The sequence below is a fragment of the Phycodurus eques genome, chromosome 11 (assembly GCF_024500275.1).
Source record: "Phycodurus eques isolate BA_2022a chromosome 11, UOR_Pequ_1.1, whole genome shotgun sequence".
Classification (NCBI taxonomy): Eukaryota; Metazoa; Chordata; class Actinopteri; order Syngnathiformes; family Syngnathidae; genus Phycodurus; species Phycodurus eques.
The window spans coordinates 5,065,442-5,075,880 of NC_084535.1; the positions used below are offsets into that span (position 1 = coordinate 5,065,442).

Below are 10,439 nucleotides of genomic sequence, written 5' to 3' on the forward strand. Positions count from 1 at the left end.
AAATAATAATGTTTTACCACATATATTGTACATAACAGTACAATTGAAAATTTATACACAGTAAATAGAACAAGAATTAATATTAATCTGCACTAAAAATATCATTTGGATGAAAGAAATTCTATACATAGTTGTGTTAACCATTATAGAAACATAAACGATGATGATTGTTTATAATTGTTTTATAACTGTATTACTTAAAATTTAAATTATCATTACGATGATGATGAACATGACGATTATGATTATTAGTAGGAGTAAAATACAGTTCTGATATTGCATATTTTAATTATTATGAATGTATTATCATTCATCTCTTATCCTTGTTAGTATTATTTTAAGTATTACTAATATACTGTTTTATAGTTTTTAAATCATTATTATTATTATTATTATTATTATTATCCCTGAAAACAGTGATTTATTTTGGACTGTGATAACATGTAGGAAATTTATGACTTAAAAAAAAAAATATATATATATATATATCAGCATCCATTACACTGTATGAGTGCCAGTCAGCCATTTTCTGTTTATTTGTCAATAAAAGGGAATCGACTGCTCCTGTGCACCAGCAACATGTCACTTCACAAGAGCGAGTCCTCCAAAGATTGCAATGCCACTGATGTAAAGATCTTATTCTGTCATTTCGCACGTCACGTCACATTTCCGCATGGGGTCATTTTTTCCGTTACTGAATTCCACCCCGCTTGTCCAGGGTGCGCCAAAACTGCCGCTGCCCGTGTTGAAGGACACATTGGACACCTACCTGAGATGTGTGAAACACCTGCTCACCGACGAGCACTTCCGAAAAACCCAGGAGGCGGTGAAGCGCTTCGGCGCCCCTGGAGGTTTGGGGGAGCTACTGCAGTGCAAACTGCTGGAGAGGAGGGAGAAAAAGGCCAACTGGGTAAACGATACACAATAGTTTTCTTTTACATACAGTACATTATTCAGCTTTAGCAACAAATAAGTTGTTGTGGTACCATTAGTTTAAATGCAGCACCGTGTTAAACATAACTTATTTGGTCATATCGGATTTACTTTACTGCAAAAGGTAGAGGGTTATTGGGGGGGGGGGGGGGTGCTTTGTACGTTACATTCAGACATGATACCTTAGCAGATAAAATATAAACGATATGAATTCGAATAAAAAAAAATATTACAGCTTTCTGTCCAACTACCTCACAAACTTTAAATGCCAGCTGAAATGTCAGCTTTACAGATGTCACCTTGTGGCTGTAGACTACAGTTGGCACAACATGCTTTTTCTTTCCTGATGGGGAAAAATTTTAATTAGGAAGTTCTTAAATTGTTAAATGAGCAAATGTTCAGTAGTCAATTGTCATTCTATTTGAGGTGCAACACCGAAACCTAATTAAACTGGAGCAAATAGGAATAAAATTGTCAGTGGAAATGACAGCTTTACAGATGCCATGTCTGCTATGGATCGTGTTGTGGTTGTCAAGCTACTATCTAAACTATCGTATTAGAATTACATTACATTTTCTCTCTATTTGAGGTGTAACACTCAAAGGTGCTGAATCTAATTTGAACCAATAAGGATCAAATGTTTTTTTAAAAAATTATTATTTGTGTGACAATTTAATTTGGCCCTTGAGTGAATGTTTTCATTTGACATGTGTAGGTGTACGACTACTGGTTGAACGACATGTACCTCAACAACAGACTGGCGCTGCCGGTCAACTCCAGCCCCGCCATGGTGTTCCCGCTCCAGAATTTCACAGCTCCCATCGATTCTCTGAGGTGTGTGCGGCACTAACACGCGCACGCAGCAAATGATATCTGATGTCATCTGATATCATCTGAAGTTTGCTCCTGCGGACGATTTTTTATTTTATTTTTTTTTTGCCTTGCAAGCAGCAGCTTGGCAGATCGTGAACAATTCTTCAAAAATGTGCCTTCAAGCTGTTTATTGCCACTCCTAATTGTAGTTTATTGTCATATTAGAAGAGAAAATTAAATGTTGTGTCTTCAAAACAACCACGCAACTTTGCCTTATGAATTTCCGCTAGCTTAATACTAACAAACAATGCAAAACGCAACAGACGGGCTAACGGAAAGTTGCGGTAATATAACCCTTTAAGCGACGTATATTTGAACTCAACATTTTTCCGTTCAGCTTCTTGTTAGAGAACAGCAATTTAAGCAAAAAAGTACTGAAACATTGAACAGTTGGACATGTGTTCAAAAGTTCAGAATCAGAATCATCGTTATTGGCCAAGTATGTTAAAAACACACAAGGAATTTATCTCCGCTAGTTGAAGCCACTCAACAAACCACTATAACAAAAATATACATTTAAGACATAAAACACATAATTACAGAAAGTCATTAACCAATGTTAGGTGTCCAGCAGTGCGGCAATACTGATACAAAAAGTTTAAATGGGGTAAACTTAAGTTCATCTGTAAAAGTTTTTAATTTTACCCAAAAGCCCAATAGCCTTAACTTTTCAGGAGCAATGTACCATATATGGTCGCTTCGTGATTACATCGATATCTGTCGACCTAAATGTAATCCATCTGCACAATAAACCAGCATCATTCAGTCAACTGAAGAGATCTTACCACGGTGTGCTGTTTCTTCCACTTTGCTGCAGGTTTGCTGCCAACTTGATCTCTGGAATTCTTGAGTACAAAGGTCTGCTTGATGCGTAAGTCTGAAAAGATTCAAATACTGAACATAGGAAGCCAATATACGGCTGACAACCTTGCGGCCGGCTGTGTGCAGACATGCGTTACCTGCCGAGTACGGCCGAGGTCAACCTGCCGGAACCCCACTTTGTATGGAGCAGTACTATCGGATCTTTAGCTCCTACCGTCTGCCGGGCCAGACGAGGGACACGCTTGTGGTGCACGACGGTAGAGCGACGCCAGACCCAGAACATGTCATTGTGGCTTGTAAGAACCAGGTCAGATGGCAAAATCTTAACAGTTACACCGCAATCTCAAGGTTACAGAACATATTCGGAAAACCACTTACAGAATAGAACAAGTGAATTTCCCTTGTGGATGAATAAAGTACCTACAGTATCGACTGTACAGTTTCTAACTACCAAGCTATTGATCGCTCTATCTGGTTTGTTTCAAAAAGTGTAGATCTATGTTTTTGCTAGCAATATAGACTTGCGAGACTAAAAATTTAAGTTTTCAATAAAGTAGTTTCTACTTAAATGTTCCACAAATAAAAATGTGCTCATTTGGTAGCAGCTTGGTATGCAATGTGAACTTGTTGTCAGTTTTTTGTGCTGGACGTGATGATCGATTTCCGGCATCTGAACGACCGAGACCTCCTGACCCAGCTGAAGAGGATTGCGAAAATGGCTGACAACCTAGACGAGCGCCAGCCGCCCATCGGTCTTCTCACCTCCGATGGCCGCACGGAGTGGGCGGAGGCTCGCGCCGAGCTCATAAGAGGTACTGAATTTTCCACAGGTGATGACGTGGCGGCTCCATTGAGAATCGCTGCATTAGAAGATATGCTCCTTGCTCTCTTGCAGAGTCGACCAACAGGGACTCTTTGGACCAGATGGAACGCTGCCTTTGTTTGGTCTGCCTGGACGACGGCAGTAAGGCCAAGCTGACCGACGCCGCTCGGGCCATGTCGATGCTGCACGGGGGAGGAGCGGCCGTGAGCGGGGGCAACCGGTGGTACGACAAGAGCATGCAGGTTCGTGCTGGTCGATGACGGTACGGAGAAAGTTGTTGTTATCCCTGTAATGCCACGGGTATGCTCACTGTAAGGACTTGGTTTGGGGCCAAGCGGAGTGGAAGGTTTGTTGACCAACGTTGGAACTCTCAGGGCATCGAATCGATCGCAACTGGACAGTTCTGGTTGTCTTAAAACAATTTTCACCTCTCATTCGAGGCTAGTTAGGACAGAACTGCCTTGGGTTTTTGGTGTCCGTCAATACATGTCGTTCGGTGGAAAGTCCAGTACCTAACGACTCGTGTTGACGGACAATGGCCTCTCTGCCATCTTGACGACTGTTGTTTTGCATTCCAAAAGAATGATCGGATTCGACATTTGGGGGATGCCTCCAACGTTTTCCCCACCAAAAACCCAGCTTAGTGCTGTCCTAACTCAGCCTTGTTGCATGAATTGATGAAGCCTGCTCGGATGAGAGGCAAAAGATCTTCTAAGACAACCAGCAGAGGCCAGTTGCGATCAATTCAATGTCCTGAGAATGAAATGACCTAGTTGAATGAGAATATTCACAGTCAAACTTGGGATTGCTCGTGGAAGCTGCCGGTCTGCATCATTACCATTATCCAGGTTCCCTTGAGCAAAGAATAGGACCCCCAACACTACTGATTTCGGAAAAAGAAGACAAACTACTGTATTGATGCTGCAGTTACCTTAAAAGAAAAAAATCTAAGCTGTTGTTTCTATTTAAATATAGTCAAATCTTTTCTTGTTGTTATATAGTCAAATCTGTTCCCTTACTATACCGAACCGACCAATGACCTTGCAACCTATGTTGGTCCCGAACTATGATTTTTTTGGTGTAGCGTTACACACTTCGTTTTACATTTATGTGAGTTGCCCTCCATAATGTACCAGGTCCGCTCAAGAAGACCATAGCGATGACGTCGCTTGCAATGAAAACAAGTTTAACACCCCTGATGATCTTCAATTTCATTTTACCTGATGCGATGACAACAAAGACATACTTATTTTTATGTAGTGCTACTGTGTGCTTAGATTATGTCTGATGATAGGAGCAGTGCGTAAACATGTAGTTTGTAGTTTGATTTGTAATGAATGAACATGCTACAGTAGGCACACATAGGCCAAACATACACAATTGCACAAACCAGATGCTATGGATAGTTTATGAGGGCACCTCAGCGCTCTGCAGGAAGCCAGTCCAAGTTTCCATTCTTTGGTACCCACGTTCTTATGGAGGCTGTCGCTCTGAAAACAAGGTCATTGTGCCAGTTTGTCGTAGGAGCTGACGGCTGCTGCGGAGTTGTGTGTGAGCATTCGGCGTTTGAAGGGATCGTTCTGGTGCAGTGCACGGAGTACCTTCTCAAATACATGTAGGTACTCAACTCTTAAGACTTGATCAAAAGCAATTTCAGAAAGTCAGACTTAAACTTTATAGCTGATGCCGACGTTGTGGCGCTATAGGATCCGCAGCCCATCCAAGCTGGTGCGGGCTGCGAGTGTGACCGAGCTGCCAGCACCGCGACGACTCCGCTGGAAATGTACCCCGGTTGTCCATAAACTCCTCGCCTCATCTGTGGACAGACTCCACAGGTTTGGCTTTACACTTTCCATCAGGAAAAAACAAGGGGTAGTATAAGTAGTAACTGCAGTTATTTGAGTTCACAGACGCTACTGGTCACGAACTGATGTAAAAGAGTTAACTGCTGAGCTCATCTGAACTCTGAAGCTAACCAAAACAGCAGCACCGAAGCACAGTCTCTCCAATTAATTAAAGTGTGGAGACCTGGATAAGTGTAAAGATGATTTACTAATCTTGCAAGAAGGAAGAACAAGCATACCGCAAAGGCGTACACCGTGGTTGTTCAAAGAATACTTTGAGCTTCTCATTTATACATGTAAAAGTTATGCACCACTGTCTTCACTAAACATGGATTACCATTGTTTTCTCTTACCCTTTGTCAAAATCTGATTTAACCAATCAGGAACTATTCCTTCAACCATAAACATAACAGTCTAAGTAAGAATGTACAGAAATGATGGTACATCTTCCATCAGTTCTGCCCAGTCTGACTCTGCTACAGCCATCTTACTGCATTTACTCCGCAACAATCCTTTTTATTTTGTTTGAAACTCTGTCCCCACTTACATCTCCCCCTCATCTACAACACCGCCACCTACTACTATTTGAAAAAACGCGGGCTATGCTTTGAGCTAACAGCAATGTGTGTCTGCTGCAAAGACTTGTGAAGAATCTCGACATGAACGTTCACAAGTTCCACCATTACGGGAAAGAATTGATCAAGAGGCTGAAAATGAGTCCAGATGCCTTCATTCAGGTGGCTCTTCAGCTGGCGTACTACAGGTAGGATATAGCATAACGACGTCACGGGATATGCTGCCGTGCCTTCTTAACTGCATCTCTCTCTCTGTGAGCCCAGATGTCACGGCAGAGCAGTTTCCACCTATGAGAGCGCCTCCACACGTCGCTTTAAGGACGGCCGAGTGGACAACATTCGCTCGGCCACGCCGGAGGCCCTGGCCTTTGTTCGAGCAATGACCGACGGGAACGTGAGCGCACGTGTAAGCAGTTTGAAGTTAGACTAGAGATGCTTTCACCCTAGCACTGTCTAGTCAGTTTTGATCGTTAGCTCGTTTAGCTTGTGGTGTGCGCGTAGTAATCAACTGGACTCTCTCCAAAAGTTTAATCAATGCAACTGGACTCTTCTTGGAGGACATTTCATCTTTAATCCAAAATAAGAAGCCCTTTCTCAGTCACCCACGTTTAATCGAGGCCAAAGAACTCATCTTGGTCTTCTTTTGGATTAAAGGCAAAATGGACTTCAATGAAGAGGTGTCTGTTTCTCCAATAATCCAAAAGACTTCTTTTGGATTAAAGGCGACCAAGAAGAGTCCAGTTGCCTCGAAGAGTCATCTGGATAAAGGCGCCTTTTGGATGAAGACCCAAGACCTCGATGACTGATTACACAGACAAACTGGACTGTCAAACCCGGTTTGGTAGGTTTGGTTTGACGGTACCAAGTTTTTAGGTTTTGTCTGACCGTACCAAGTTTTGAGGGTTTGTTTGACCCTACTTAATGTTACAGTTAAAAAAAAACTCAATGTGTTTCGGTTCCAGTGAGAAAGTGATCCAACCCTGATTTGCTTCAAATAGCAAATGAACCAATCAGGTCTGACCGTGGACAGCAAGACAGAGACGTAACTCAATTAAAAGATTAAAATGTGAACTATAGCTGCAAAGGTAACCTTACAACTTTAGGTGAAGAATAGACCATAAATTGGCATTGATCCTTGTTTCCACCAGGATGCAAAGATGGAGTATTTACAAGCCGCCATAGCAGCACAGACAAAGAATTCGACACTGGTAGCTATCAAATTCCTATCACTACCTTGAATTAGTGTCACAAAGTAAATACAATGAATACATGGTGTCATTTCCCTTTTCCAGGCTCTCATGGGGCTGGCAATAGACAATCACCTACTCGGATTACGCGAGATGGCACAAGATCTGAAGATTGAGAAGCCGGAGATTTTTCAAGATGAGGCCTATCGTATCAGTCATGAGTTCATTCTCTCCACAAGTCAGGTACTGTTGAAATCTGGAAATAATCCATTGAAATAATCCTTAAATCAATGAGCCTGTCTCTCTTGTTTCAGGTACCCACCACTATTGAGATGTTCTGCTGTTACGGACCCGTGGTCCCGAATGGATATGGGGTGTGCTACAACCCTCAGTCGGACCATTTTGTCTTCTGCGTTTCCAGCTTTAGGGAGAGTCCACACACGTGCTCGTCGCAATTTATCAAAAGTCTGGAGCGGGGGCTATTAAACATGAGGGATTTGTTTCACAAATGCAATCTGCGTGAGCCAAGACATAGTCCTACCCTGGAGCGATCCACGGAGATCCCAGCTGATCTGAGCAAGAACCAGGAAGCACTGCCACTTGCTCTTGTGCAGACACTGAGCCAGACTAAACTGCAATCAGGAGGTAAAGCGTAAGAAATACTGTAGATGGTGCAATACAACTTAGAAGCATAACTTTTAAAAGCGTCTTGACTGTACGTGCCATAATCGATATAGAAACATTACTACAGTGATACCGTTTTTCAAGTTGCGATGTAACTTGGTCGATATTTTTTTTTTTCCTGTTGTGCTGCAAGCCAATTAATCGTCCTGTGCCTCGTCCACTTGAACAAATGACAGCCTCACAACAAATAGACAGCCTCCCATCCGGAAAGGGTGGGGCCACTAAGTTGATCCAATCACCTTTACGACAGCAACATCAAGCGGTCCAGTTTGATTCAAATGAACAAAACACACATCGGCATGGTCTTGCAGCCATGCAGCGAGTGCAAATTTAAAGAGACATCTTAATCTTATCAAAGTGCCTCAAACATTCCCTGTGGGTTTCTTACAACTTCGGAGCGTGAAAAGCTGTCACGAACAAATTAGTCCTGCCTCCAACTGTCCTGCATTATTGATGGAAACCAAGAAGAAAATGACACACGCTAATGTAACATAAGACCATTTTAAATTCCATTACCATTGCGCAATAACGCGGACATACTGTACCCATTCAGCAGTTTGGTAGCTCCGCCCATACACACGGTACAAACAAAGGCCTACTTTCAAACACCTCCGCAGTCGCGTAAATACCCACGGCGACTATTGGAGGAAACACAGGAATAAATACGGTCTTTAGATGATATATTGTCATAGTTATTGGGCTGTAATAAAGGGCCAGTTGTTTTTCTGAAAAAAATAAACAGAGGAAATTGGTATCGGTGCATTTCTAAAGTGCGGATAACAAGAATGAAGCCTAAATTGAATACTTTTGTCATTGAATTTATTTTTTCACAAACAAAATCATTTTAGTTTTGTGTTATAAGGCCAAGAGTAAATGTATAATTAATCAGTATTTTTTTAAAATAATAATAATAAATTGAAATCACTGCTTTTATGTTAGGACTGTACTATGTTGTGTCTGTGAATCAAATCTATTTATTTTTGTATATAAGGCCGAGTTTACATGTGCAGTTGAAAACAAAAGTCTGTGATCACTGTTCTAATGTGTATTTTATGTATAATAATAAATTATGGACTTAAGATTGTACTTGCTGTTCATATTAGCTGGTGTATGGTCATCAATAAATACATACATAATTGTACCGGCATTATAAGATAGCTAGCAACCCTTTATTGCTCAATGACTGTTTTTCTCAATGTCTTTCTGCCTCCAAAGTGTTCTCTGTCAATTGACTGTCTGTTGTCGTACTAGAGCGGCTCCAACTACCGGAGACAAATTCCTTGTGTGTTTTTTAGACATACTTTGCAACTAAAGATGATTCTGATTCTGATTTATTTGTCACTCCTTGTAGAAGTTTATTGCAAAATTGACACAAGATACAAGAGAATCAAACATTGTATATTTAAACACCAAAATATTCAACCAAACCATGTAATTCCATGTAATAAAAATCCAGAAGCATAATCCTAACATATCATGAGAAACGCCATGGACGGTCTAACGGAAATTAACGTGGATGTTAGGGTCATAAAAAGCCTTCAATTACACTGCATCTCTTCCAGTAGACCAGTTTGGCCTAGCAGGTTGTGGCACAACATGGTAGTATACAAAGGTGAGCAACTTTAAATTTTGACCTTCCTGAATACTGTTTATAAAAAAACAAAATCCACAATAGAGCAGAGGTCCACTGTTCTGTGTTCGGAAGCATAATTGCTCTTAACTCATTCACTGTCAGCCTTCCCAGTTAACATGGATATTTGACTTCTAAAGCCGTCAATGGCAGTGAATGTGTTAAACGGCTTCAGAACCGTACGTATTCATAGAGCATTTGTAGTATGTTTATTTACACATGAGGATCTAAATGAGACGACCGAGTGTCAGTATTGTTCTTCACGCCTCTCTGGCTTTGTTGTGTTTTTGCGTCTTATGAGCCCAATAAAATATAATAATAAAGCAAACAAGTCTTTAAGCCAGCTGGCTGATGTCTGCTAATGAAGTGAGCTGTGACAATAAAGAGGCATTCGTTCACGAACAGCTCACATGGCAAAAGCAGAAGCACACATACGTAGGCACACTTACTGACGTCTGTCAGGAGAAGTTTAATTACCTAGTACAAGACGTACAGTCATTTTTATTGTATCAACAACTGGTCGAGAAGGGTGCTTGACTACAAAGGAGTATTAAAAATTAGGCAAGCTGAAGTTAGAACAACACAAGAATAAAAATGCAAAAAAAAAAAATGCAACAGGGAATGAGGTCGTCATCTTACAAGAATAAAGTCCTATTATTACATTAATAGACTGAAAATGGAATGAGAATAAAGCTGCAATGTTACAAAAATTAATGCAATTTATGAGAGCAAGAATAAAGTTTGGAAAAAAATGAACTCAGAACGAGAATAAAGCTGTGACGAGAAAAAAAAGTCCTAGTGGTACAAGAGTAACCAAAGTTGAACGACAACAAAAAGAAAGAAAGAAAGTCATGTGAATAAACTCAGAATGAGAATAAAGTTGTGATTTCATGAAAATAAACTTGTAACGACAAGGGGAAAGTCCTGTTATGAAAGTAAACAAGAAATTGAACATATATAAAGCAGTAATAGGGGAGAAAACAAAAATAAGAGAAAAATAAAATCATAATGTTGAAAGATAAAAGTCTTAATTTTACAAGATTAAACTAAAAGTACAATGAGACTAAT

At 40.7% G+C, this 10,439-nt stretch overlaps 1 protein-coding gene across 1 annotated transcript; it reads left to right on the plus strand.

Annotated features, from left to right (window-relative positions):
* Positions 1-559: 559 nt before the first annotated feature.
* On the plus strand, positions 560-7,713 carry chata (choline O-acetyltransferase a). Its single transcript, XM_061690809.1, has 14 exons — positions 560-627; positions 719-910; positions 1,649-1,767; positions 2,624-2,677; positions 2,755-2,935; positions 3,263-3,440; positions 3,524-3,693; positions 4,966-5,066; positions 5,158-5,286; positions 5,936-6,058; positions 6,135-6,276; positions 7,019-7,078; positions 7,163-7,300; positions 7,372-7,713. Exons 1-14 carry the CDS (start codon positions 580-582, stop codon positions 7,711-7,713), a joined length of 1,977 nt encoding a protein of 658 aa, XP_061546793.1. The 5' UTR covers positions 560-579.
* Positions 7,714-10,439: the final 2,726 nt, after the last annotated feature.

What these genes read in the sequence shown, in the direction of transcription:
- chata (XM_061690809.1), top strand. Translation starts at nt 580, where the DNA reads ATGTCACTTCACAAGAGCGAGTCCTCCAAAGATTGCAATGCCACTGAT. An exon ending in GCTCCCATCGATTCTCTGAG is followed by an intron (nt 1,768 to 2,623) that starts GTGTGTGCGGCA and finishes ACTTTGCTGCAG; the next exon opens with GTTTGCTGCCAACTTGATCT. An exon ending in GAGTACCTTCTCAAATACAT is followed by an intron (nt 5,067 to 5,157) that starts GTAGGTACTCAA and finishes GTGGCGCTATAG; the next exon opens with GATCCGCAGCCCATCCAAGC.